The sequence below is a fragment of the Lynx canadensis genome, chromosome E2 (assembly GCF_007474595.2).
Source record: "Lynx canadensis isolate LIC74 chromosome E2, mLynCan4.pri.v2, whole genome shotgun sequence".
Taxonomy (NCBI): Eukaryota; Metazoa; Chordata; class Mammalia; order Carnivora; family Felidae; genus Lynx; species Lynx canadensis.
In genome coordinates, this window is record NC_044317.1 from 58,266,121 (window position 1) to 58,292,358 (window position 26,238).

The following is a 26,238-nucleotide window of genomic DNA, read 5'->3' on the forward strand; positions in this document are numbered from 1 at the left end:
TCATAAAAATAAAAAAATAGAAATAAATAATTTTTTTTAACTGTATAGCTCAGGGGCTTTTTATATTCACAAGCTGGTGTGTGATACCATCATCACTAAGGCATTTCCACCCCCCCCTCCCCCTCCCTCCCCGCCCCCGGAGAATTACGACTCCCCTCCCCCAGCCCCTGTAACCCACTCATCTACTTCCTGCCTCCGTGGATTTGCCCTCTGCACAAGTCATACAAATGAAATCACACAACCTGTGGCCTCTTGTGTCTGGCTTCCTTCACCCAGCGTCCCGTTTCTGAGACTGGTCCACACTGCAGCCGGTGTCAGGACCTCCTCCCGGTTTATGGCTGAATAAGACGCCTGAGCATGCGTTCCTCGGTGGCTGGACATTCGCATGTGTCTCCACCTTCTGGCTGTTGTAATGTTGCTGCCGACATTTGTGCACAGTGTGTGTGTGCGTGTGTGCGTGTACGGACGTATGTTTTCAGTTCCCTCGGGCAGACCCCTGGGAGTAGAATGACTGGGTCATCCGCTAACCGTGTTTAGCCTCTCCAGGACCCGCCAGAGTGGTTCCCACACGCTGTGTGACATTCCCACCAGCAGGGGGGAGGCTCCACCTTGACACCTCACCCTATGGAGTGTTGTAAGTCAAGGGGACCGGACGGGCTGGCTGCGGGGTAATAACGATAGAACTCGGTAAGTGTCTGTAAGCGGAGCATTTATTTCAAACCGCAGAGACGGGACAGGTCCTCCCAGGGCTCTGGCTCCAGCCCCAGGGCCTCACTTCCAGCGGCCTCCAACGCGGCCCTTCCCTGCCCCCTTCCGGCTGTAGGAGAAGAGAGAGGGGCGTCAGGCAGGACGGGCTCCCCCAGCGTCTGAGCTGGGCCCTGCCCGCAATTCAGGAAGGCCCTCCCCCCCCCCCCAAAAAAAAAAATCCGGCTCTCCCTGCCCAGAGGAAGGGGCAGGCAAATGCGGCTTGATGGCATAAGGCCGGCTCCCCCCGACCTGAGGGAATTGATGTCCGTGGGTGCGCTCGGGGTGTCCCTGTGGAAGCTGATAAATGTTTAGCAGGACGGGCTGGGGGAAGGGAGGGACGGGTGAGTGAGCGTGGGTAGCACGCAAGATGGGTCAAGGCTGGCGGGAAGGACGCAGACGGTGGGAGGCATGGAGAGAGGAACCAAGAGCCGGAGAAAAGGAGGCTAGGGACACGGAAATAGTCACCGCCGTTACAGCGGTTACAGGCACTCAGGGCGGGCCGCCCGGGGCACCGCAGGTTTCGATCGGCTTCCCCGGCCTCCCCCCACCACGGGCCGGGCCGGGAGCACCGACCCCTGCCCCTGCGACAGCCCGGTGCGCTCCAGCCATCGTCCACCCTCCCTGGGGGCAAGATGGCCTGCCCCACTTGACGACCCGGAGAAGAACACACAGAGAGAAAGGGACAGACGCCAAGAGGGGTTCGAGGCACTGGAGGGGAGCCACCGGGAAGGAAAGAGGAACCCCAGGGTCGGAGCAGGGGCGTGGGGCTCAGCGGCCCAGGCACACTTACAACTTCTGGGCGTGGCTGATGCGGTTGTACAGCACATTGATCTGCAAGGGGAGAGAGGGGGATGATGGGGCGGGGGCACGCCCGCCCACCACGCCCGCCCACCCCTGCTCCGCGCCAGACACGCACGCACGCCCCTGCCCTGCGCGGGACACGCCAGACACGCATGTACGCCTGCCCACCCCTGCCCTGCACCAGACACGCCCACCCGCCCCTGCCCTGCGCCACGCACGCATGCACGCACGCACACCCCTGCCCTGCGCAGGACAGGCACCCAGGCATGCATGCACGCCCCTGCCCTACACCAGACGGCCCCTGCCGTGCGCCAGACACGCACGCACGCCCCTGCCCTGCGCGGGACACGCATGCATGCACGCACACACGCCCCTGCCCTGCACCAGACACGCCCACCCGCCCCTGCCCTGCGCCAGACACACACACACACACACACACACAGACCCCTGCCCTGCGTGGGACACGCACGCACGCATGCATGCCCACCCCTGCCCTGCGCTGCCCTCCGTGGGACACGGGTCTCACCTCATACTTCTGCTGCTTCAGCTTCGCCATAAGGTCAAACTTCTCGGACTCCAGCTGGTGGATCCAGTCCGACAGCTCCTGGGCCTTCTCCCTGGCAGGGGCAGAAGGGCTGTCACGCACCGGGCCAGCCCACAGCCCGGAGAGAACGGTCCAAAGCCACACGGCCAGTCTCCTCTGAGCTGGGCATTATTGGTACCATTTCGCTAAGAGGTGTGGCCAAAATGTTCAAAGTGAACGGAAGAAAGGGGTTTTTAAGTCTCTGCCCCCTGTCTCCACATCCAAAAGTCATTTCCGTGAGGGAGAATAATGTCATGGTCAGGAACTCGGGCTCTGGAGTCAGGAAGCCCCGGTTCAAATCCCTCTCTGCTCTCTTCTGGCAAGAGTGATTCCCTAGGATCCTGTTTCCCTCTCCATAAAATGTACACAAAAGTCTGTGGCTGCCTGCTCTCTATCTCTTCTCCCTTTCTTCCTTAGACACAACCTTTGGCAACAGGTCCAGTTAAAAAGCTACTCTCCCAAATCTCCCTGTGCGTGAGGGTGGGGGTGGCCAGTGGGGTGAAGGCAGTCATTAGGCACGGCTTCCGAGCAAGACTTTTGTGGCTCCTTCCTTGCGACTTCTTCCTGCTGCTTGGATGTGCAAAAATCTGCAATAAAGCTAGTGTCACTATTCATTTGATCATTACTAGCCTTCCTGGTTTTGTCTCGCTAGCTACTGCCCTCTGCTCTGGGGCATGTTTTTATCTAGAAAAATTGTATACACCCTCAAGACCTTTATCTGACGAATACAGTTGAGATAACAGGGCCTAAATATTAGCGGACCCCAATGACGAGTGGCTGTGTGCTGGTGGACAGGGGAAGAAGAGGACAAGGGAAAAATGAACACCAACTACGTGTTATTTTATGCCCTGTGATAACGTGCTCAGAAGGCAGGGCACATGGTGAGCTGCGGGCTGGAGCCATTCAAACGCCTCCCAGAGCTGACCCCGCGAGCCGTGTCCTCACGCTGGTAGTCTGAAATCCTCATGGTGAGAGTAGTTACGTCGCAGAAATGGGCAAATGCTATAATCTGGAGTCTCTGCCCCCGGAGACCCAGCTGTGAACCAGCTACCATCACCCCATTTTATACCACAGTGAGCCCAGGGTTCAAATCCCAGCTCGCAAGCTTGCACGCTGTGCAGCCCTGGAAAGCTTACTTAACCTCTCTGTGCCTCAGGTCCCTCATCTTTAACGTGAGGATAATGATAGGATCTACCTCACAGGGTCATGAACCCTGCAGCCATCCCCTTCACTATCATCGCCTCACCGACCTTTCCCAGGCGGACCAGGTAGGCTGTGTCCTCCTATCCTCATTTTTACCAGTAAGGAAAGTGAGGCTCAGAGAAATTACCTAACGTGCCTAAGATCACTCAGCAGTGAGCGGTGGAGCGGGCACTGAGCGCTGAGCACGGACGTCAGAGGCTGAGTTCCAGACCCCATCACTGTGCAGCCCCCGGGGCGGTGGGGGTTCCTGGCTGTATGAGCCACGTCCCAGGCCAGAGTACATCAGCACAAATGACGCCCCCAGAGGAAAAGTCCTCTGATGGCTTATCATGAGATGTGGGCTGTCCGTGAACGGGAGGTGAAGGGGGAGGTACAGTCTGGTGGGGCAGAGACGTGGCTGGAAAGTTCTTACCGGCACGTCTGGCTTCGATTCAGAGAAAAGACGGGGCCTTCCTAACTTTCCACAGGACATCAATGAGTCAACATAATCTCCTAAATTTGGGGCAGTTATTTCGTCTGGCCTTATTACCTCCCAGGCTCCACAGGTCACGGTACCCACAAAAAGTGGGTCCTATACCAGTGGCATGTTTCACAGGGAAGACAGCAAGGGGCCCAGAGAGGGCGAGACACTTGCCCGAAAGTCACACAGCACGAGGGCTCAGACCCGGGCTTCTGCCCTCCCAGAGCTGGTCCCCTTATCTCCCTGTCTTACAACAAGCCCGTCCCACGCTGAGGCCCCCAGGACACCTACCGGAGTTGGTCTTCTCCCATGTGGTCGATGTTCAGAGGCTTCTTACGCTCAGACAGGATGCGTAGTTTCATCTCCCGGCCTGTCTGGCGCTTACCACGCTTTTGCTCTGCCTGAGGGTACAGAAGGGGAGGTACTCAACTGTGGGACAGATCAGAACACAGGGGGCTGAGCTCCTCGCCACCTGTCCCTACACCTAGGAATCCGGGCCCCTGGCCCCTCGTCCCTCAGACCCAGGAGTCCCGGCCCCTAGACCCTCCTCCCTCAGACCCAGAAGTCCAGACCTCCACCCACCTCCTCCCTCAGACCCAGGAGTCCAGGCCGACAGCCCCCACATCCCTGAGACCCAAAAATCTGGGCCCCCAGCCCCTCCTCCCTCAGACCCAGAAGTCCAGGCCTCCACCCCCCTCCTCCCTCAGACCCAGGAGTCCAGACCCCCAGACCCTCCTCCCTCAGATGAGGGAGTCCTGACCACCAGCCCCTCCTCCCTCAGACCCTCCTCCCTCAGACCCCTCAGCTCCTCCTCCCTCAGACCAGGAGTCCAGACCCCCAGCCCCTCCTCCTTCTGACCCAGGACCCAGACCCCCAGCCCCTCCTCCCTCAGACCCAGGAGTCCAGACCCCCAGACCCTCCTCCCTCAGACCCAGGAGTCCAGACCCCCAGCCCCTCCTCCCTCAGACCCTGGAGTCCAGACCCCCAGCCCCTCCTCCCTCAGACCCAAGATCCTGAACCCCAGCCCCCTCCTCCCCCAGACCCAGGAGTCCAGACCCCCAGCACCCACATCCCTCAGACCCAAAAATCTGGGCCCCCAGCCTCCTCCGCCTCCCTCAGACCTCCCCTATCAGGAACCAGAAGTCCAGGCCCCCAGCCCCTCCTCCCTGGGAATGTAGACCTTAGGTCCCAGGGGACTGAACTCACCTTGACCAGGTAACCCCCAAAATGGGCTCCCATGTTGGATAGAACCTTCTTCTTTTTGGCATCATCCTCAGCCCGCTTCTTGGCCTCTTCTTCCTCCTTCCGCATTTTCTCCTCCTAAGGGAAGAAAGGGGTTGACCCCAAGGCCACCCTCTGGGGGTAGGGGTCTGAGATTCCGGTGGGGGAGGGGGGGGCTCAGGTGTGAGCTGATGGAAGCAGCAATCAACCAGACCCAAGGCACGGGACAAAGTCAAGGTCAGGAAAGGCAAAAATGCAGGCATTCTGCTCGTGGCCCTTCCAGGCCCGGCTCTGTGACCACCTGGGCTCTGTGACCACCTGCGGCTCTGTGACCACCTGTGAGTCCCTTTCCTCTCTGGTCCTTAATATCCCTCAAGCAAGAATTAAAATGCAAGGGATGTGCCTGCTTGTTTTCTACATTCCTGTAGCCTGAAGGCCGATGGTGAGCGTTGCTGTGTGGCCTCAGTGCAGATACTCACCCTCTCTGGGCCTTCATCTCCCTTATTCTCAGGAGACAAGAATGTCTCAGAGGATGAAGGAGGGTAACTGGTGACGGGGTGGGGGGCTTGGGGCACTAGAAGGGGCTGAATGGCCTCAAGCCTGAGGAAGGGGTTCTGGAACGTCTAGTGACGGCATCCCCACGTTTCAGAAAGCCTGCACCGCGTGCCCCAGAAATGGTGGCTTGCAGACCAACCCCTCTGCCCCCTGGAAGTGCTGGTGAGGTGGGCACGATGGGTTTTTGCAGGCCCCACCTGAATCAGTGTCCTCCTGCTGCTGTAATTGGCAAACTGAGGGGCTTAAACCAGCAAAAGCTTATCACCTTACAGCTCCGAGGGTCAGAAGTCTGAAATGGGTCTTACGGGCTAAAACCAAGGAGTGAAGAGGGCCGGTTCCTTCTGGGGGCTCCTGGGGAGAATCTACTCCCTTGCCCTTGCTTCTAGGCACCGCATGCAACCCTTGGCTCCTGGCCCCTTCCTCCCTCTGCAAAGCTAGCAGGACGGTATCTTCAAGTATCTCTGACTCTGACCCTACGGTCTCCCTGTTGTAAGGACCTTTGTGATAACACGAGGCCGATCTGGATAATTCAGAATCATCTCCCACCTCAACGTCCTTAACTCGATCGCACCTGCAAAGTCCCTTTTGCCATGCCAGGTACCATATTCACAGACTCTGGGAATTGGGACATGAACATCTTTGGGAGACCAGTATCTTGCCGACCGTGTCAGTCTACTACCAATCTTTGAAAGTGGTTCAGGCGGGCCACTCCTTGATTCCAAGTCAGGTCGTGCCTCCAAGGCCCTACACCAACGGGAATATTCTAACCAGGGGCCTACCACTAGCCAGCAATTTGCTCCAAGACGGACAGGTGACCAGTCTGAACGCACCCCGGGATCATGCAGAAGACAGACAAAAGAGTTTGAGCCCAAGTAGCTGGTGGTCATTTGTCACCCCTGCCTGAGACCGGGGTGTCCAGTAGGGTGACCAACAACTCCGTTCGCCTCGGTCTGGTGGGATACAGGATTTTCAGGGCGCCGACCAGGAAAGTCCCAGGCAAACCCAGGATGAGCTCACCACCCGCAATTAGAAAGGTGAGCCCGGGGGATGGGAAGAGAAGAGCTGGGAGAGTTTGCTTAAGTTCCTTGATCCAGCCATACCTGAAGCAAGTCACACTCTACACTTGTCTAGTTATGTGAGCCAATAAAATTCTCTTTCTGCTGAACCCAGTTTGGGCTGGGGTTTCTGCCCCTTCCAACCGACAGACCCTTGAATAACACAGCACAAGGGCTCTCTCAGGACCGCAGACAGTATCATGACTGGGAAACAGAGCAAGCAGCTGAAGAAGTACATTTGGTCTCCCAGGGGAGGGGAGGCACCCACCGCCAGCTTAGCCTGCCGCTCGCGCTCCTTCTCGGTTCTGAAGCGCTGTTGCTCAGCTCTCTCTGCCCGGCGCCGCTCCTGGAGGAGAGAGCAAAATGAGGGGGTGTAGGAACCCCCCCTCCCCCCCCCCCCCCCGCAAAGGAGGTCAAGAGCAGAGATGAGCTAGTTTGCGTGCGACCACCGACTTAGGCAAGCGCCCAAAGATTCGGCCTCGGGCCTGCCCTGGACCCCAAGGAAGGCCCCGGGGGAGGGAGGGGTTGGCCGCACCCCAGTCGCCCCACTCACAATGCGCTCTTTCAGCGCTATGAGCTCCTCTTCCTCCTTCTTCCGCTGCTCAAAATGCACGTCAATGAGCGTCTGCAGCTCCAGCAGATCCTTCTCCATGCGCTTCCGGTGGATGTCCTACGGCACGGAGGGTGCGGGCCCCCGTCATTCCCGGGCAGGGCAGGGGAGGAGGCACCCGCCTGCGGGCACCTCTGAGCCACGTCGGGGGCGGGGCCCCCTGCCGGCCGGGACGGGCTTGGACAGTCTGGAGAACCAGGGGCTCTTTCGCGATGTTTCCAGCAGGTGGCACTAGCGGCCCACTCGGTTCATTAGGCGGCCTCCCAAAGGGAGCGGGACCCGGCGCCTCTTCCCAATTTGCACAAAAGCGCCCTGGGGACCGGATGTCCAGGTACTTACATCGAAGTCCACACGTTCCCCTTCTGGGATCTTCGGGGGAATCAGCGGAGGGACCACAGGCCTGTCGGGCGGAAAGGGGGGAAAACTGGGGCTCCCGGGCTGCGCCGACCAGCAGGTGGCAGCCACGCGCGGTTCGGAGCACCAGGCAGGTGGCTGGCTCGTCCGAGTCCAGATTCCGTGGGCTTGCCAGTGAAAGTTCCAAAACTTGCCTCCAGCAAACGCATGTAAAATAGTTCACTAATAATGTGTCCTACCGATTACATGTTCAAATGATGAAATTTCAGATATAATGGGTTGAATTAAAAAAATGCTGTTAAGATGAATTTTATCCGTTTTGTGTTACTTTTTAAAACGTGGCTTGTAAAAAATATATAGTTACAGACGCGGCTTGCGTTGTATTCGTACAGGGCGGTGCATTGGGGGCGGAGCGTGGTCAGCCCTCCATCCGGCTTTAATCGGAATTCTCGCCTCTGGTTTTTTTTTTTTTTTTTTTATGTTTTTATTTATTTTTGAGACAGAGAGACAGAGCATGAGCAGGGGAGGGGCAGAGAGGGAGGGGGACACAGAATCCAAAGCAGGCTCCAGGCTGTCAGCACAGAGCCCGACTCGGGGCTCGAACTCACGGAGTGTTCTATCATGACCTGAGCTGAAGTCGGACGCTTAACCGACTGAGCCACCCAGTCGCCCCTCTCCTCTGGTTTTTAAGACAGCACGTTCACCTGATTTCTTCCCGCTCCTCTGAAGGGAGCTCTTCTGAGAGCTTTGCCCTTTTATTCATCCATGGGACACTCTCATGACCCGTGTCCCTCACTTCCGTGACTTTGATTATCATTAATTATGGGGGATTCACCGACTCCGTCTCCAGCCTGGACTCGCTTCTAAGTCCCAGACTCAGGTTAACAGGAGCCTCCTGAACATTTCCCGCTTTCTCACATGTCACGCCCTCGCTGAACTCATCGACTTCCCCAAGACCGAGTGGGGTTCCCAGCCCAGACCCCAGACCGTGGTCCTTACCTCCTCCCTCCCTTCGCCCCAATGGCAAGTCCTGACCCCTTTGCCTGGCAATCTCCCCAGTCTGTTCCCTCCTTTCCACCCCTTGCCCCCTGCCCCAGCTCAGGCCTCAGTCCTTCTCACCAGAACCTTCCTGCCAGCCTCCTCCTGGCCTCCCATTCTCCAGCTGTCCACCTTCGGTTCCTCATCTTTCATGACTTTAGAGGGGCATTTCTAACACCCAGATCGCATCCTTAAGACAAAGTCCAAGCAACTCAGCATTCAAAGCCCTTCTCCATCCGGCCCCAGTCAACTCCTCCAGCAACTTCTCTCCTCCCTCACAGACACATTTCACGGTTCCCTGGCTAAGCCATGTGCCTTTGTACCCCTGGGCCTTTCATATGCTGTTCCCTCTGCCTGCAATGCCCTTCCCCTGAGGCCTTCCCTCCTCCTGAAGCACACCTATGATCTCTTGCTCCCCCTTACTCTCTCACTCAGGTCTGTCTCCTCTACTCAAAACCCCTCCAGGACTCCCCAGGGCCCCCTGGCCTTCAGGGCCCCGCCCCTTCTTGCCCTCCACACTCCAGCCACAATGGAATTGGTGTCACTGCCCAAACCAACCCAGAGAACTCTGCTTCTAAGTTATTTCTTATGCTTGCGTTGCTGCCTCCTTGCGTCTCCAAGCTTGGGCCCCGATGTCACTTCCTCCAGGACCCTCTGCCCCCATGAGCTTTCATGGCCTCCACAGAGCTGCCTAGTTTGGAACCTCATCATCAGAATGAGCTGTGTCTGTGTCGGTTCCCTGAAAGCCTGGCCTAGATCCAGCCGCCACACCCTGCAGGCTTTCTCACCTACAATACCCCTCCGGCCTCCTTCAGCTAGTGAACTCTTCATCCCTCAGGACTGAGGCATCACCTCCCCTGGGAAGCCTTCCCTGACTACCTAGGGCAAACATAGGGCCCTCTTCTGTGCTACCATCACTGTAACGGGGTCTGTTGCCCCAACAGAGCAGACAGGGTCTGACTTGCCCAACACCACGGGAAGGTCTCTGGAACGTGTGCTGAAAGAAGGAAGCCCTGTCCTTTCCCGTTTCAATTGCCCCAGCTCCTTTCCTGCTTTCCCCCCCCCCCACCCTATCTCTGGTGGGGCACACATTAAGGAGGATAAGATTGGGACGCCCCCCACCTCCACCCTCCTAGGATCTCACCTTGGTTTGGGCCGCTCCTCTTCTAATGGGGAAACACAAAGAGATAATTAACAAGAGTTCATAGGGGCTGGCCTGACACGCCCAGAGAGGGAACACCCCCCTCCAAGCTATGGCCCCCAGGAGCAGCTCTAGGGGAGAGGCATGAGTGGGGGGCAAGAGGGGGGAAGGAAATCAGGGTGGCCGTAAAGGAGGAAGAGGGTCACACGCATCAGATATACATTCAGAACTGGTGTGGGGATCCCCCCCCACAGGGGTCCAAACCCCCAGACCTTCCTCCTATCACCTCCTATCACCTACTCAGCTCCCTCCCCCGCACCCCCCTCCCCCGCATTAAGACCTAGCACTGCAGGGTGTCCCCAGCCCCTCCCCCTTGGGGACACAGGAATCCTGAGCTCCCAGTAATAGCCTCTTCTGCAACTCGGGCCCCAACCTTTGAATGTATATGTTGGAAAAAAATAACAGACAGGGTCGGGGGCGAAGATGGGCGGGAGGGGGAGGGTGCCTGTCCGCAAACATCCAACCCTTCTACAAGTATTCCTCCAGGTTGGGGAAGAAGGCTTGGGTGTCGGTCCCTTTAAGAAGGAAGGGAAAGGGTTAAAGCCTCAGCGAGGCCATTTCCCTTCGTGGACACCAGAGGGCGCGCGAGCTCTCCGGGGCTTAAAGGACCGGGCCTGGGCGGGTTACGGGGGGCGCAGGGGTTCCTCGCGGGGGTCAGGGCCCGAGGAAATCGGTCTCGGCAAGCGAAGCAGCCGCGGTTACCTCGCTCTGCCACCGGCTCCGGCTCCTCGGCGGCTGGGAGGAGGCAGGGGGGAGGGGGAGAGGGGAGAAGCGAGGATGGGGGAGCGAGGGGGAGCGGCCACGCCGGGGAGTGGGGGGCAGAGAGGAAAGAGAGGGGAGAGGCTGTTAAAGGACCTGAAGCCGGGGCGGTCGGGAGCCCCGTCCCCGCCGGCCTCTGCCCTGCCCAGCGCCCCCTCCCCACCCGGCCCCGCGGGGCAGCCCTCGAGGCTGCAGCCCCGCGGAGTCCAGGCCTCACCTTCCTCCTCCTCCTCCTCCGCAGCCTCCTCTGCAGGTAGGGGTGGGGGCAGAGAAAGCAGGGTTAGGAGACCTCGGGGCCCGCGCAAGGCGCCGGGACCCCGGAGGGTGGGCGTGGGGGCGGTGGGTGACCCCGCCTGTCCTCTCGCCTCCCGCCTCCCGCCTGCGTGTCCCCAGGCCACCAAGGCCGGCCCACTCCCCACTCACCTTCGGGCTGCTCCCTGAGGGCAGGGATGGGAGGAAAGAGCGAGAGGGACGGTTAGACGTCTTGCAGGTGGGAGAATGTTCCCACATCTCCACGCCCCCAGCCCTCCCGCCTGCCACTCACTCCTCATATTCCTGCTCCTCGGTGTCAGACATCCTGTGTGACCTGAGGACCACAAAACGCGGCAGTGAGATGGGGTCCCGATGGAGGAGGGGCTGAGGGCCTGGACTCCTGGTCTGAGGGAGGAGGGTCTGGGGTTCAGGACTTTCGGTTCTGAGGGAGGAGGTCCTGGGAGGTCAGGACTCCTAGGTCTGAGGGAGGAGGGGCTGGGGTTCAGGACTCCTGGGTCTGAGGGAGGAGGGGCTGGGGGCCTGGGCTCCTGGGTCTGAGGGAGGAGGGGCTGGGGCTCAGGACTCCTGGGTCTGAGGGAGGAGGGGGCTGGGGGTCTGGACTCCTGGGTCTGAGGGAGGAGGGGCTGGGGTTCAGGACTCCTGGGTCTGAGGGAGGAGGGGCTGGGGCTCAGGACTCCTGGGTCTGAGGGAGGAGGGGGCTGAGGGTCTGGACTCCTGGGTCTGAGAGAGGAGGGGCTGAGGGGTCTGGACTCCTGGGTCTGAGGGAGGAGGGGTTTGGGGCCTGGGGCCTGGTCTGAGGGAAGAGGGACTGGGGGTCAGGACTTTCGGTTCTGAGGGAGGAGGTCCTGGGAGGTCAGGACTCCTAGTTCTGAGGAAGGAGGGGCTGGGGTTCAGGACTCCCGGGTCTGAGGGAGGAGGGGCTGGGGCTCAGGACTCCTGGGTCTGAGGGAGGAGGGGCTGGGGTTCAGGACTCCCGGGTCTGAGGGAGGAGAGGCTGGGGCTCAGGACTCCTGGGTCTGAGGGAGGAGGGGCTGGGGGTCTGGACTCCAGGGTCTGAGGGAGGAGGGGGCTGGGGGTCTGGACTCCAGGGTCTGAGGGAGGAGGGGCTGGGGGCCTGGACTCCTGGGTCTTAGGGAGGAAAGGCTGGGATCTGGACTCCTGGGTCTGAGGGAGGAGGGGCTTGGGGCCTGGGGCCTGGTCTGAGGGAGGAGGTCCTGGGGGTCAGGACTCCTAGGTCTGAAGGAAGAGGGGCTGGGGGGCAGTACTCCTGACTGGGGGCCTGGACTCCTGGGTCTGAAGGAGGTGGGGCTGGGGGCCTGGACTATTGGGTCTGAGGGAGGAGGGGACTGGGGGCCTGGGTCTGAGGGAGGAGGGGCTGGGTGTAGCTGGGCTCTTAGGTCTGACGGAAGAGGGGCAGGGGGGCGGCAGGGGGCCTGGACTCTTGGGTCTGAGGGAGGAGAAGCTGGGGGCCAGGACTCCTGGGTCTGAGGAAGGAGGGGCCGGGGGCCCTGACGGGGAAAGGGCTTTGGGCGGTGTGGTCGGGCACAGCCCCAAAGCCACCACTCCTGCCCCTCCACCACCACAGCTGTCCTCTTTTGTCTTATGACATGTCCATGGGAACCCGATCTGAGCTGGGATTAGGAGAAGGTATTTGGGAAGGGACTGTGGCCTGAAGACAATAGCTGTCCCACCTCCAAAGGCTATTTCGGGGGGATGTCGTAGATGGTGAAATAGAGGACATTTCCTAAGAAGGGATTCAAGGGGGGAGGCTCCTGGGAGACTTAGTCACCCCCGCTCCCTCCCACCCCTCCCCCTCCCCTCTGGCTGGTTACCTTCCCACCTGTCCCCTCCTTTCCCCACTGCCCACAGCCTAGGAGGAGGCAGGACGGGACAAGAGCAGCCCCGTCCACAGACCTCATCCTGACCCCTACAGGGACACCACCCCGACTTTGAGGTCCTCCAGGCTCCACAGCACCCAGGTTAAGAGCATCCCTAAATCCTGATACCCGCAGATCCTGAGACCCCAATTTACGACGTCGTCCCTGGTTTCTGGGGACACGCAAGTCCTCATGTCTCCAGATTCCGAGACCCCAATACTTGAGACCCCAGACTGTGGGCTCAGACTTCCTCAGATCCTGACGCCTGAGGTCTTAACACCTAAGTTCTGAAGCCTCAGCATCCTGAGACCCCCAATTCCTGAATCCCCAGAGTCTGAGGCCCCCAGTCCTGACATTCAGATTGTCTAATATCCAAGCCCAGATACCCCCCAATTTCTGAGATTCCCTCAGACTCAGACCTCCCAGGTCTGAAGGTGTGCTCCTCTGGGACGCCCCAATCTCGGCACCCCCAGACTCTGTAATTCCCAAATCCTAATACTCCATCCTAGGTCCCCATAAGGGCTGAGCTTCCCAAATTCTCAAGCCTTTATTTGGTGCCCCCTCCACCTCCGTGGCTCCTCTCCACACCCCTCGCGTTTCCCTCCCGTCCCCTCCTCCAAGTACAAAGTCCCTGGAGACAGCAGGACCGTTACCTAAGGCTGGGTCTGCAGGAGCGGAGAACGGCGGCGGGGCAGAGCCTGGCTGACCGAGCTGAAGCACCCCTGGGTTTATAGCTGAGGCTCAGCCCCGCCTCCCAGGGGACAGGGAGGGGGAGGAATTCCTTTCTCCAACTGGGAGTCCCAGCTCTGGGGCGGCCCTGCCCCCACTCGGGCTCCACATTTAGGATCCTGGCTCCTCCCGGCTGCTTGGGGACCCCTCCACCCCATCAGCACCGCCCTGATCCCAGGCTGGGTCAGGTGACCCCGACCTCTGGGCTCCCCACCTCCCGTACAGCACGCTGCATTCTCTGCTTTGGAGTCCCTGGGCTCAGCACACAGTAGGTCCTTGGAGAATAGTTATTGACAAAAGGGGGACCGTGGGGCGCTTGCTTTCTCCCTTGTGGTTTCTGTCTCTGGGCCTCCACCTCTCTGACACTGCCTCTCCTTTGTCCCTGTGACTCTCCGCCTGTGGGTCTGTCTTTCCCTCTGTCTCTGTCCATCTCTCTGTCTCCCCCTCCCCACCCCCACCCCTTTGTCTGCCACCCGGATTCCACCCCGGTGACAACAGGCGCTAAAGCGGGGAAGCAGGTGTGGGTGGGGGGAAGGGAGAGGGTGTGGTGTCAGGCCCGCACCACCTCACACTCCCCCACCTCCGTCTGACACTGATCTGTTTTGGTGTTCCTCCCTCCCCCCCCTCCTTTCCCTGCCAAGCCGTGACCTTGAACTCTAGGGGAGCCAGCCCCGAGGGCGGGATTCCTCACCCCTCCTGCCTCCCCGTGTCTCTGTCTCTCACTGTCTGCCATCTCTGTTTCTATTTCTGTGACTTTCTCGGAGGGGGGGGGGGGGAGGGTCTCTTTGGGTCTGTTCCAGGCTCTCCCGGGAGCTTTCTGCGTCTCTGCGGTTTTCACTCTGCACGTCTCCCCATGCATTTTTGTCTCCACATTTCTGCGGGTGTCTCGGCCAATCTGCATCTCTCGGTATCTGTCTGCTGGTGTCTGTCTGTGACCCCGTTTCTGTCTCTGTCTGGCTCTGGATCCGTGTCTGTGTCTTTCTAGCTCTTCCCGGGGGGTCTGTGTCTCTGCCCTTCCCCCTACTTGGGCCCCCCTTTTTGTCTCTTTCCATGGCCTCTGTGTTTCCTTGTGTACATCTGCCTCTCCACTTCCCCTTTCTTTGCAGATCTTTCTAGGAATGGCTGTCTCGTCTCCCTCTCTTTGGGTCTCTGGCTCTCTCTGGGCCTGTGACTCAGTCTCTCTGTGTCTCTGTGTGTGTCTCTCTCTGGGCCTTGGTCGGGGCATCTCCGTGCACCCCCATTCTCACTCCCAGAGGAGCTGCGAATGCCCGCACGGCCCCTGGCCACCCATGCTGTGTGGTGTGGCTTCTCCGTCTCCCTCACACCACAGCCCCCGCCCCGGTAGCAGACGTGCAGCCACTCTTAGCTCAGAGAGAAGCTTTATTCCTCAGGGACGCCTTCTGCCTTCAGGGCCAGGGCGGCGGGGCAGCCAGCTCAGCCCTCAAACTTTTTCTTGCGGCCCTCCATGCCACTCAGCGCGTCGATGTTTTTCCGCCAGTCTCCCACCTCCCGGTTTTCCTGGAGGGGTGGGTTCAGAGGTGAGGGGCTCTCAAGTATCCTCCGCCCACCCTCCAGCCTCTCCTTGGGATGTCCAGCCCGGGATCTGGTTCTGGAACACTCCTTGTCCCCTCAGGCAGTCCGTTCAACCCCCCCCCCCCATCCTGTCTCCCTCAGGCACTTCTAGCCTCCTTGCTTGCCGGTTACTTCCTGTTACACCCTGCGGCTTCCCTTCTTGTCTCCCGCGTGCTCTATTCTTCTCTCTATTCCTCTCTAGTGGGGACTTCCTGTTGTAGACCTCAGGCGCATTTTGACTCCTCGCTACTTCCTTTCTCCACAGTGCCTGTTGAGGCTCCCTGGCCAGATTCTTCCCCCCATAACCCAAGTACCATCTGTCCTGAGCTTAGGCCCCAGGAGTGCTCCCCCCACACCCTCTCCTCTGAGCACCCCTTTCCTGGCCCTAGCCGCACTCACCTTCTCTGTGTCCTCCTTCTTCACCTGCTTGAGGTGGGCCCGCAGGTCTAAGGACTCCTTAGCCCTAGTGCCCAGCAGTGCCTGCATCATGGCATCCGCAGAGATCCTCACCCTCCGCAGGGTGGGCCGCTTAAACTTGCCCCGAAGGTCAAAGATCTTCTGGGTCAGATCTGCGATCTGGGGGCAGCCATCAGGGGAGTGGAGACTTGCCCTCCTCCGGTCCCCCCCTCCCCCAGCCCCACTCTCGCACCCTACACCTCCCTCCTATCTCCCTCCAGGCCTCATCCAGGCTCTCCCTCCCTCAGCTCCCACCGCCTTCAGGAAAACATCCAAGCTCCTCATCCAGGAACTGGCAGCCCTCCCGGATCTGCCCAGCCTCATCTCTGAAAAACACTGACACTTCCTGGCCCAGCTGCACGCATCCCACAAAATTCCCTGTGCCACGCGTGAGCTCGCTCATCAACCCTCCGCGCTCCGGCGACACATTTCCGAGAACACGTCTTCTGTTTTCCCACCCCCTGGCTGCTGCATGCTGTCCCCTCTGCCTGGAACAGCCTTCCCTAACCGCTTTGTACTCATTCTTCTGCTCCTGTCTGCCAGGCCCACAGAGCTGACCCGGGTCTCTCGGTGTCTGCCACCACAAGCAGCTGCAAGAGATCAGGCTGAGACCACAGCCCCAGGCACCACACCCTACCCTGGAAGGAAGGAGACTGCCCAATGCCTCCCACCTCCGTGATGTTCTTGGTGACTTTTGCCTCCACGTCGTATCTCTCTTCATCCACTTTGTCCACGCGGGCGTGGAGTTGTCGGCACAAGTCCTGGTCAAGGAATGTGGTGTATGTGGTGGTGCTGGGGGGGAGGGGTGTGTCCCGATTCCTGCATCTGAGGGAGGAGGGGCCGGGGGCCTGGACATCAGATCCTGCAGGAGTAGTTTGAAGCCCGACTCTGGAGCGGTTGGAACAAAGGGTGCTAGGAGCCAGGGGTCCCGAGAATCTGACGGAATCGGGGCTGGAGAAATCAACCTCTGGCTTTTGGGACTTGTAGGCAGCTGCGGGCCGTATTTCTGAACTCCTGAGAGGAAGGACTGGGAGACTGGACCCCAAGGTCCCGAGCAGAAGTGGGGGATAGTGACTAGACCTGTGAGTCGTCCCAAGGATGCAGGACGGGACACTAGGAACCTCGGATCCCGGGCCGGGCCGGAGTCCCAGAGGAGTACCTGCAGCTCCGCGAAGCCCAGCCCGGCCAACTCCAGAGGCTGGCACCGCGTGCTCAGAGCGCGCCCCTTCTCTCCGCGCCGCTCCTCCGCCTCCCGCTCAAGCTCCTGCTTCGCGATCTGCAGCATCAGGGTCTGCGGAGGGGAGGCCGGGGACCGCAGCCCGTCCGGGGCAGCGCATGAGGGCCGTGCGGTACCGGGAAAGCCGCGCCGGCCAAGTCGGCCCACCAGTCCCCAGCTAGGACGGTCTTCTGGAGACACGCCCCTCCGGGGCCTGTCCATCATTCCAAGGCCCCGCCCCCTCGTGGGGCTACCCACCACACGGCCACGCCCACCCATACAAGCACGACTCTCCAGCCCTGCTCGCCCCCCGCGAGGACACCGAGGCGCCCTCTCCAGGCCTATCCTCACCTTCAGCTGCAGTTTCCTCGAGGCGGAAATCTTGGACTTTTTCTGCCGGGGTGAGACGGAGCAAGGAGCAATCAAGGCGGGGAGGCGAAGACGGGCGGTGAGAGGGGCCTCACGGCCGCTCCCTCAAGCCCCGCCCAGATTCGGCCCGCCTCCAACGCCTGCCCTGAATCTACCGGAGGCCTCGCCCCTTAGTCCCCTCCACCAATCCGAACTTCTGACTGATTAGGCACCGCCCCCTACGCCCTAAGCAATCGCAGTTCCCTTGGGCAACGGAACTCCGCCCATACGCAGCTTTCACCGATCCGAGCCAGGCCCTCGGCAAAACTCCGCCCCCGAGGTGCCCCATCCGCCTTGGCTACGCCCACTACCGGAGCCCCGCCCCTCCTTCCCCAGGTTCAGACAGCCTCCGCGGACTCTGAGCCCAGACTCGTGGAGCTCGGCGCTCACCTTGGCGTGCGGCTCCGTGGCGTACGCACGGTAGTTAGCGGAGGACCGGCGTCGGACCGGGGCCGGCGCGGGAGGCGGGCAGCCCGCCTGCGGTTGGGGGAACGGAGCCGCGTCACCGCCGGATTCCCCAGCCCCCCTGCACAAGGTCTCCTGGGGCTGCAGCCTCCCGCCCCAGGTCCCGCCCTGCTGCTCCCTCCCTTGCCGGGCGCCTCCCGCCCGCGTCTGCTCTCACCGCATCGTTGCTGCTGGAGGAAGAGAGACCGGGAGCGAGGGGTTAACATGGGCCTGTGTCCTGTCCTGCCAGCCCAACAGCTCCCCCGTCCTCGGGTCCTAGGAGGTCTGATTCCCAAACTTCCGTCGTACAGACACCCGGGAGTCCTGTCTCCACCTCCCCTCTCAGGCCGTGTGCCCAGCCTCGCAGGTCTCAACCTCTCAGGACCCCGGGAGATCGCCCCACCTCTCGCCGCCTCGGACCTTGGGATTCCGGGTTACCAGGCTGCACTCACTTGTCCGCCATGCTGAGACTCAGGCCAGGGCTTGCAGGAGGCAGAGAAGGGGCAAGAGGCGCTTGGAGGGTCAGTAAGGAGGCGTCCGGGGTGACCTTGAAGGCCCCGGGGACTTTGGTCTCCTCCGGCCTGCCCAAGCTTCCCGGAGGACACTGAGATAAAGGGCGAGAACTGAGACTAAATATACTGCTGCCGCCTCCTCCCCCTGCCCAGGATGCGAGATAACTGGGGCGCGTGAGGGGTGGGGTGGGCCATGCTCCAGCTGGATCACCCTTCCACCTTGGCGGCCTGGGGATCCAGCCCCCTCCTCCTTCCGACCTAGGAGTCCAGGCCCCCAGCCCCCTCCTCCCCCAGACCCAGGAGTCCAGGCCCCCAGCCCCTCCTCCCTCAGACCCAGGAGTCCAGACCCCCAGCCCCTCCTCCCTCAGACCCAGGAGTCCTGACCTCCAGCCCCTCCTTCCTCAGACCCAGGAGTCCTGACCCCTCAGCCCCTCCTCCCCCAGACCCAGGAGTCCAGGCCCCCAGCCCGTCCTCCCTCAGACCCAGGAGTCCAGACCCCCAGCCCTCCTCCCTCAGACCCAGGAGTCCAGACCCCCAGCCCTCCTCCCTCAGACCCAGGAGTCCAGACCCCCAGCCCCTCCTCCCCCAGACCCAGGAGTCCAGGCCCCCAGCCCGTCCTCCCCCAGACCCAGGAGCCCAGACCCCCAGCCCCCTCCTCCCCCAGACCCAGGAGCCCAGACCCCCAGCCCCCTCCTCCCTCAGACCCAGGAGTCCAGACCCCCAGCCCCTCCTCCTCAGACCCAGGAGCCCAGACCCCCAGCCCCCTCCTCCCTCAGACCCAGGAGCCCAGACCCCCAGCCCCCTCCTCCCTCAGACCCAGGAGTCCAGACCCCCAGCCCCCTCCTCCCCCAGACCCAGGAGCCCAGACCCCCAGCCCCCTCCTCCCTCAGACCCAGGAGCCCAGACCCCCAGCCCCTCCTCCTCAGACCCAGGAGTCCAGACCCCCAACCCCCTCCTCCCTCAGACCCAGGAGTCCAGACCCCCAGACCCTCCTCCCCCAGACCCAGGAGCCCAGACCCCCAGCCCCCTCCTCCCTCAGACCCAGGAGTCCAGACCCCCAACCCCCTCCTCCCTCAGACCCAGGAGTCCAGACCCCCAGACCCTCCTCCCTCAGACCCAGGAGTCCAGGCCCCCAGCCCCTCCTCCCTCAGACCCAGGAGTCCAGGCCCCCAGCCCCTTCCTTCCTCAGACCCAGGAGTCTGGGCTCCACCTCCACGCTAAAGTGCAGTCTCCATGAGAGCTATGGTCAGTTTCACTGCCCCAGACCTCTTAGCCACTCAATAAATTTTGATTTATTTCAGGATCCAGGTGTGGCCCAGACTCTCGCAGGCAACAGCACAGAGAAACCCACTTCTAGTTTACTTGGAACTAGGTCTCCTCTCTTGACCACCCTAGGCCCTCCCCTCCCCCAGCCCTGGAGACAAGACTGAGGACAGGAAAGCTACACGGGCACACGGAGAAGAGGACCCCGCTCTCTTTACTTGGACCGTGTGGGTGCTGACTAGCCGTGGAGAGCAGACCACCCCAAACCCCAGTTAAAACAGGACCTCTGGCGACAAGGGGACCACACAGAGGGCCTGAGCCTCAGGGCCAGATCGCCAGGCTGTGTGTAGAGGCTCAGGAATGGGATGGAGAACTCTGAGAGAACCATCTAGAATTCTAAGAACAGACTATAGCATCCCAGGAATGTAATCTGAAATTCTAGCAACACCTCTGAAGCTGATTGAGAATGTTGAGAGTGTAACTGAGTATTCTACAGGCGGGCTCTACTTCCGGGACCTGACTAGAGGTCAGAGATGGGGGGCTGGGTATCTGGCAGTCGGGGCAGACTCCCTGGTTTGGGGGTCTGACTCCCTGTGGGCGGAGCCTGAACCTCTGAGAGTGAAGCCCGAGACTCTGAGGGTAGTTTGAGGCGTTCAGAGGGTGGGGTCTTGCCTTCCGAAGGCTGGGTCAGGCCCTCCGGGGGCGGGTTCCTTGCCTCAAGGGGCGGGACCAGGGCGTCAGGGGGCGGAGTCGCGGGTTGTACAGAGGGCGGGACCAGGGCGCCAGGGGGCGGAGTCGTGGATTGCACAGCGGCGTGGCTGCGGAGGCAAGCAGAGTCCCCGGACTTGTAGAAGCGTGCGAAGGTCTCAGAGGGCCTGTCCTGGTTCTGCGGGGTGAATCCAGCCGCCCGAGCTAGCTCCCCGACCCTGGCGGAAAACCCCTGCAGCTGCTCTTGCCGCAGGTCTACCAGGTACCTGCAACCAGGAAGCGGTGTGTTAGGGGTCCTGGCTGACGGCCGTCAGCCTGGACGTTCCCTGCCCTGTCCTCTGCCGGCTCACCGGGCTAATTCCACGATCAGGTGTCCTCCGGGAGCCACGCAAGCCCCGAGGTCGGGGCTGAGAAGATGCACCATCCTGGGCAGAGAAAAGGGGAGGACTGAGGCTCAGACTTGCAGGTCCCGAGGGAAGAGTGGGGCTGGGGGATCCGCCCACTGATTGAGGACGGTCTGGGGGCCAAGATTCCTGGGCCTAAGGGAGGAGATGTTGGGGGAGAGAAGTCCGGGAACCTCCCTCTTACCCACAGGCCACGTAGAGAAGCTGGAACCGTCCCTCGTAGCAGCTCTTGTGGTGAAGGGTTTGGGCAGAGCCGAGAGGCAGGAAGTGAACGGTGAATTCCGGGGAAGGGGCAGCTGGGGAAGACTCGCAGAGTTAGACAACAGACAAAGCTTGGAGATAAGACTCTTTGCTTGTCTTGAAGCCCTTCCTCACAAGTGGGTTCCTGGAAAATTCTGGGAAAGTCAGCCCGGCAGGTAGAGAGACCCATCTTACAGACTAGGCAACTGAGACTCAAAAGAGGGCAAGAGTGGGTGGCCCTTCCTGGTGCCACAGGACATCCAGGAAGAACCAGGTTGGGGGATAGTTACAAGGAGGCAGACCGGAATTGAGGTGTGTGTGGGGGGGTGCTGGGACACAGCACCTTGTTAGAATGTTCTCGTCTTTTAGTCTTCTGCAGGTAGGATTAGAATTCTATCAGAATGGGCAAACCATAAGAGACTCTTAAATGCAGAGAACAAACTGAGGGTTGATGGGGGGAGGGGGAGAGGGGAAAGTGGGTGATGGGCATTGAGGAGGGCACTTGTTGGGATGAGCACTGGGTATTGTATGGAAGTCAAATCGACAATATATTTATTTTTTTTTTTAATTTTTTTTCAACGTTTATTTATTTTTGGGACAGAGAGAGACAGAGCATGAACGGGGGAGGGGCAGAGAGAGAGGGAGACACAGAATCGGAAACAGGCTCCAGGCTCCGAGCCATCAGCCCAGAGCCTGACGCGGGGCTCGAACTCACGGACCGCGAGATCGTGACCTGGCTGAAGTCAGACGCTTAACCGACTGCGCCACCCAGGCGCCCCAATAAATTATATTTAAAGAAAACAATTCTATCTGAATGACAATAATGGTGTTAGGATTTAGGAAAGGGAGAGAAATACAAAGAGAAGAGAGAAAAATCGACAACCACAGGTACAAGAGACCATTTGTCCAGGCATTGGAGGCCATATCAGTACACACTCTGGGCTCGAAATCCCTGGAACCCGAAGCCCAGGATGGGGGTCCGGGTCCCACTCCTCCCCGGAGGATGATGTGGCCACTGTGTCACCCAACTCGCATTTCAAGAGGGTGAGCTGACTGACACGCTTACCGCGCTCCGGGCTTCCAGGGCCCTCGCCGTGCACCTGCTCAGGGGTTCCGTGGTTGGCTGTCGGGCGCCCCCAGGCGGCCACCTCTCGGAACAGCTCCGTCACGTTGTGCTGGGTGATCTCACTCGCGGTCTGGGGAGAGAAGGGGCGCGGCCAGGGTGACCCGGCAGGGCCTAGAGTACAGCACCCCTCCCCCAACGCCCAGCGCGAGCATGCGGTGACGGATGGGATGCTGGTTAGTTTGGATTTCCAGACTGGGCTGAGAAAGTATGGGAGGGGGCGGGGCCTCGAAAACCCTCTCCCAGAACCCAGCACCTCCAGGCGCCCACCTTGACTGGCTGTCCGTTGCTGGTCCGCAGGAGGCTCTCATCGTCCGCTTCGATGCCAAAGGCCACGAATGGTCCCGTGGCAACGTCCCCCCAGTACCCGCGCGCTGCGACACGCTCCCCGTGCTTGAGAAAGCAAGGAGCGAAGAGGCAGGTAGGGTCAACGTCCAAGACCCCGGTTCCTATGTCCCCGAAAAGAAGGATCGGCCAGGGCAGGGAGGTAGACACTCACATGGCTCAGGAGGCGGCCAGACGCAAGGGTCCGGTTGGGCACGTGGTAGGCGCTGGAGTCTCTGAGTTCAAAGGCGACGCCTGTGTCCCTCCAACGCCGGAACTCGCGAGTGTGGATGACTCGGGCCTGGGTAGGGAGAGGAATGAACAGAAGCCTAAGTAAATCTGGCATATGGCTCCCCAGCGTCCTCCCTCGGACCCAGGAGTCCGGCCCCTCAGCCCCTCCTCCCTCAGACCCAGGAATCAGGCCCCCAGCCCTTCCTCCCCCGGACCCGGGAATCAGCCCCTCCTCCCTCAGACCCAGAAGTCCAGGCCCCCAGCCCCGCCTCCCAGGCCCCTCACCCCGCGGTCGTGCAGCTTCATGTGCAAATCCCAGTCGCTGACACCGCGCCGGGCGTCGTAACGGGAGCCCAGGTAGTGACGCAGCCTGGAGTCCCAGAGGCGGCTCATGGGGAAGACCTCAGGACCCTTCTCCCCGCCGGCCCAGAAGCGGAACACAGCCTCCAGCGCGTCGCGCTCGCGGAACTGCACGGCCAGCACGCGTGGGGAGAGAGCGATGGAGAGGCGGCTGCAGCGAGAGCGCTTCCTCCCGCTTTACCCTCCCTGCCATCCCGGGGCGTGGGAATGAGTCTCCCATTTCTCAGACGAAGAAACCGAAGTTCCGAGAGTACCCCCCTAGCGCACATCCCACAGTGGGCGCCGGGGAGCTGGGGTTCGACCTCCATTTACGAAAACCCCTTTGGATCGCCCAAGTGCATTGTTCCCGTGGCCGTCCGGATCCTGGGCGGTGACGCCACCTTGAGGGCGCTCAGGCTGAGCCAGGGCAGCTGCTCCGCCAGGCGGTGGGGCTCCGGGACCAGGCGCGCCAGGCGGTCGGCCTGCGCGCGCACGAAGGCGGCCACCTGGGGGCGCAGCAACGCGTTCCCCCACACCTCCAGGAAGGTCTCGCTCCTCTCTGGGGAAAGGTGGGGCTGGATTAGCGGGGACAGCAGAGGAGTGAACCCAGAAATGAGACCCGTGTGGGTGACGCATACCTTCTGTAGGGCAATCTCATTATTTTATAGGCACACATGCCTAAGGGACACTGGCAGACCCCCCCCCCCCCATCCATCCCTCAAACGGGAAGAATTACTTAGACCTAATCTGGGCCTCCTAGTCTTCCCCGCCCTCCAGGTGAGCCCAGTCCTGAATTTCATGTTTAAATTTTCCTCCCTTTAAAGAAGAAAAGGTTATAGAGAGAGATGGAAATGGAGATTTATGCATGTTAAAATACCATAGCGTCAAATTGTTCCATTTTAGTAGGAATCTTTTTCTTTTAAGGTTTTTATTTGTTTATTTTTGAGAGAGCGAGAGTGGGAGGGGCAGAGGAAGAGAGAATCTTAAGCAGGATTCCCAGCCGGCACAGAGCCCGACACAGGGTTCCATCTCACGACCAGGAGGTCATGACCTGAGCCAAAATCAAGAGTCAGAGGCTTAACCGACTCAGCCACCCAGGCGCCCCTAGTGAGGAATCTTATAAGAGAACTGTATGCCTTTAGGTGGACACACATATACATCCGTATCAATGCATCTGTATCAATATATGAATTGTTTAAGAATCTTATAATAGAGAACTATATACCTTAAGTTAGATTAGATTAGTTCTAGTTTCAGAACCTTCTACAAGGTGCATTGTGAAATGTGTGCACTGTATTCTGAAGGCTCTGGGCTGTTAGCGACAAGTACCATCCATAAGTATGACAACAAAGTCTATATGACAAGCCAGGAGATATACATTTTTTTTTAATCCTCACAAGAATTCTATGGGGAAAGAATTTCTAGGATCCTCATTGCATTAGTGTATAAACTGAGGCCCAGAGAGGGGCAGAGACTAGCCCCAGGCCACTCAGGAAATAGAGCTGGGATTTTTTTTTAATAATTTTTTTCTATGTTTATTTTTTAGAGGGAGAGGCAGAGTGTGAGCAGGGGAGGGGCAGAGAGAGAGGGAGACATAGAATCCAAAGCAGGCTCCAGGCTCTGAGGTGTCAGCACAGAGCCAGATGCGGGGCTTGAACCCACGGACTGTGAGATCATGATCTGAGCTGAACTTGGACACTTAACCGACTGAGCCACCCAGGTGCCCCTGGAGCTGGGATTTGAACAGACTGTCTCAGTCCAGACTTTGCTCTAGGCACTAAGCCGAAGTCGTTTTTACTGAGAAATTATCCTTTCTGCCTCCCCACCCAAATCCTCCTCCCCCCTTCAATCTCACTTCCAAGGCTGCCTCCTCCAGGCAGACTCTCTGGGATTCATGTCTCTGAGAAGACTCAGGCCCATGGGAGGCTCTGGCTGAGCTCAGCCAAACCTTCCCCACATCTGGGAGACTCACTACCTCTTAAGAAGTCCTTTGATCTTTTTTGGACTTCTCCTGTGGTAGGAGGGTTTCAATGGTTATCCTGTGTCATGCACCATACAGAGAGTTTATGCGGATTTTCTCCCGGAATTCTTTCAATGGCTCTAGGAGGTGGTATATTTAGCCCCATTGTACAGGTGGGTAAAGCTGAGGCTCTGAGACTATCAAAGAATGAGCGAGTAATGGAACAGGCAACTGTGACCCAAAGGTGTAATTGCACCATTGAAATGCCAGAATCCCTGCGGGGTGGGGAAGAGCCGCTGGGGGCCAGAATGTCTGGGTCCTTGTAACTGACCTTGCAGCCCCATCTTCTCAGGTTCCTCCAAGGCTAGGCTGAAGATCAGCATGTGTCGGGCCACAGCTTCCAGATTATTCTCAAGCACATAGAACTGGAAAGACAGGGTGAAATGATTCCCTGGCTCCTAGGATACCCAGGAGTGGGAGCCGCCATCCTCGTCCCTCCACAGGACCCAGACATCCTGTACACTGGCTTCCTTCAAACACAGGAGTCTGGGCACTCACCTTCATTCTCCTCTCGCCACCCACCCCACAATCCCGGCTCACATGTAACCTCCTGCGAGGCCAGAGAGCTGCCCGGGCCAGAGTCCGAAGCAGGTGCCGCCCATCCACGGATCCCACCAGCAGTACATCTAGCTCGGGGGTCGTGTGCTCTGTATCCTCCCGCAAATCTGGGTCCACAGGAGGACCTAGTAAGATGACACAGGGTCGGGTTGGAGACCTGGAGAGCCTCCCCCTGCAGCCGCCCCAGAACGATGGACTACAACTCCCAGCAGGACTCGCACGCCTGGCCTAGGTTCCCGAGGGAGCTGTGCCTCTAAGCATTCTGGGAATCGTAGTCCGCAAAGGCCATTTGGGACGCCCAGTGAAGGGCGGCGCCGCCGTTGGAGCCTCAGAGAACGTTTGCGCGCCGCCTGCCGGGCTGGGAAGGCAGCCGCCGGGTCAGATGTGGTCCTGGGGGGGAGGGGGGGTGGGGACTCACTCTCAGCCTGCAGGTCCAGCGCTGGGGACAAGCCCCACCAGGACACGGAGCCGAAGCCTGTGCCAGAGCCTGCCGGTGTGGTCATCGCCCTGCAGGACAGACATCCTGGGAGTCCCCAAACATCGTCTCTGCCTCACCCACCCATTCCCCTGTCACCGCCCCTCATTTCTCGTCCCTGTCCTCCATGTGACATCCCCTCACCTCTATCCTTTCAAAGACTCCGGGTCGCCCCCTCCCTCCCTGCTCGGTGCTGCGCTGCTGCAGTTCTGCACCCACTACACACCACTACCTCTCGCCCCCTTCCTTTTCGACCAATCACCCAATGAGAGTACGCGGGTTGGCACCGGCGCGATCAACTGACCAATGAGAGTGAGCGGGACCGGCCCGCTGCGAACTTTTGGCCAATGGGAGCGCTTGCAGCAGCGGAAGGCGTATGGACGCGGTTGTCATGACGACGGCGCTGGAGGAGAAGGGGCGGGGCCAAGAGAGGCTGGGGCGGGGCCTGGGGCGATCCACATATCTGGGATGGGGGAGGT

General features: G+C 60.0%; 3 protein-coding genes across 4 annotated transcripts; all 3 read right to left on the bottom strand.

Moving 5' to 3' along the window:
* Window positions 1-692: 692 nt before the first annotated feature.
* TNNT1 (troponin T1, slow skeletal type) lies at window positions 693-14,741 on the bottom strand. Its single transcript, XM_030298373.1, has 14 exons — window positions 13,391-14,741; window positions 11,132-11,173; window positions 11,011-11,024; window positions 10,805-10,834; window positions 10,531-10,563; window positions 9,772-9,793; window positions 7,575-7,635; window positions 7,179-7,295; window positions 6,894-6,971; window positions 5,001-5,114; window positions 4,086-4,195; window positions 2,075-2,165; window positions 1,538-1,578; window positions 693-817 (listed from the first exon to the last, which is right to left on the bottom strand). The coding sequence occupies exons 2-14, from the start codon at window positions 11,161-11,163 to the stop codon at window positions 772-774; spliced, it is 789 nt and encodes a 262-aa protein (XP_030154233.1). The 5' UTR covers window positions 11,164-11,173; window positions 13,391-14,741; the 3' UTR covers window positions 693-771.
* Window positions 14,742-14,828: 87 nt separating this feature from the next.
* On the bottom strand, window positions 14,829-18,190 carry TNNI3 (troponin I3, cardiac type). 2 transcript variants are annotated; one of them, XM_030298386.1, is made up of 8 exons: window positions 18,015-18,190; window positions 17,741-17,750; window positions 17,509-17,595; window positions 17,062-17,103; window positions 16,654-16,785; window positions 16,166-16,255; window positions 15,438-15,614; window positions 14,829-14,984 (listed from the first exon to the last, which is right to left on the bottom strand). In XM_030298386.1, the coding sequence occupies exons 1-8, from the start codon at window positions 18,023-18,025 to the stop codon at window positions 14,901-14,903; spliced, it is 633 nt and encodes a 210-aa protein (XP_030154246.1). In that variant the 5' UTR covers window positions 18,026-18,190; the 3' UTR covers window positions 14,829-14,900. The 2 variants fall into 2 exon arrangements, with proteins under 2 accessions (XP_030154246.1, XP_030154245.1); XM_030298385.1 differs by having other exon boundaries at window positions 17,741-17,753; window positions 18,015-18,189.
* Window positions 18,191-19,271: 1,081 nt separating this feature from the next.
* DNAAF3 (dynein axonemal assembly factor 3) lies at window positions 19,272-25,966 on the bottom strand. The gene is made up of 12 exons (XM_030298288.1): window positions 25,904-25,966; window positions 25,703-25,791; window positions 25,267-25,409; window positions 24,998-25,091; window positions 23,108-23,265; window positions 22,653-22,835; window positions 22,312-22,437; window positions 22,083-22,205; window positions 21,756-21,885; window positions 20,634-20,745; window positions 20,396-20,470; window positions 19,272-20,311 (listed from the first exon to the last, which is right to left on the bottom strand). The coding sequence occupies exons 2-12, from the start codon at window positions 25,785-25,787 to the stop codon at window positions 19,858-19,860; spliced, it is 1,683 nt and encodes a 560-aa protein (XP_030154148.1). The 5' UTR covers window positions 25,788-25,791; window positions 25,904-25,966; the 3' UTR covers window positions 19,272-19,857.
* Window positions 25,967-26,238: the final 272 nt, after the last annotated feature.

What these genes read in the sequence shown, in the direction of transcription:
- TNNT1 (XM_030298373.1), bottom strand. Translation starts at nt 11,163, where the DNA reads ATGTCTGACACCGAGGAGCAGGAATATGAGGA. An exon ending in GGAGGAGGAGGAGGAGGAAG is followed by an intron (nt 10,564 to 10,804) that starts GTGAGGCCTGGA and finishes GCCTCCTCCCAG; the next exon opens with CCGCCGAGGAGCCGGAGCCG. An exon ending in TAGCGCTGAAAGAGCGCATT is followed by an intron (nt 6,972 to 7,178) that starts GTGAGTGGGGCG and finishes TCTCTCCTCCAG; the next exon opens with GAGCGGCGCCGGGCAGAGAG.
- DNAAF3 (XM_030298288.1), bottom strand. Translation starts at nt 25,787, where the DNA reads ATGACCACACCGGCAGGCTCTGGCACAGGCTTCGGCTCCGTGTCCTGG. An exon ending in GCTGGACCTGCAGGCTGAGA is followed by an intron (nt 25,410 to 25,702) that starts GTGAGTCCCCAC and finishes TCATCTTACTAG; the next exon opens with GTCCTCCTGTGGACCCAGAT. An exon ending in TGAAGCTGCACGACCGCGGG is followed by an intron (nt 22,438 to 22,652) that starts GTGAGGGGCCTG and finishes CTCCCTACCCAG; the next exon opens with GCCCGAGTCATCCACACTCG.
- TNNI3 (XM_030298385.1), bottom strand. An exon ending in TGGGCTTCGCGGAGCTGCAG is followed by an intron (nt 16,256 to 16,653) that starts GTACTCCTCTGG and finishes TTCCTTGACCAG; the next exon opens with GACTTGTGCCGACAACTCCA. An exon ending in TCACCAAGAACATCACGGAG is followed by an intron (nt 15,615 to 16,165) that starts GTGGGAGGCATT and finishes GGCTGCCCCCAG; the next exon opens with ATCGCAGATCTGACCCAGAA.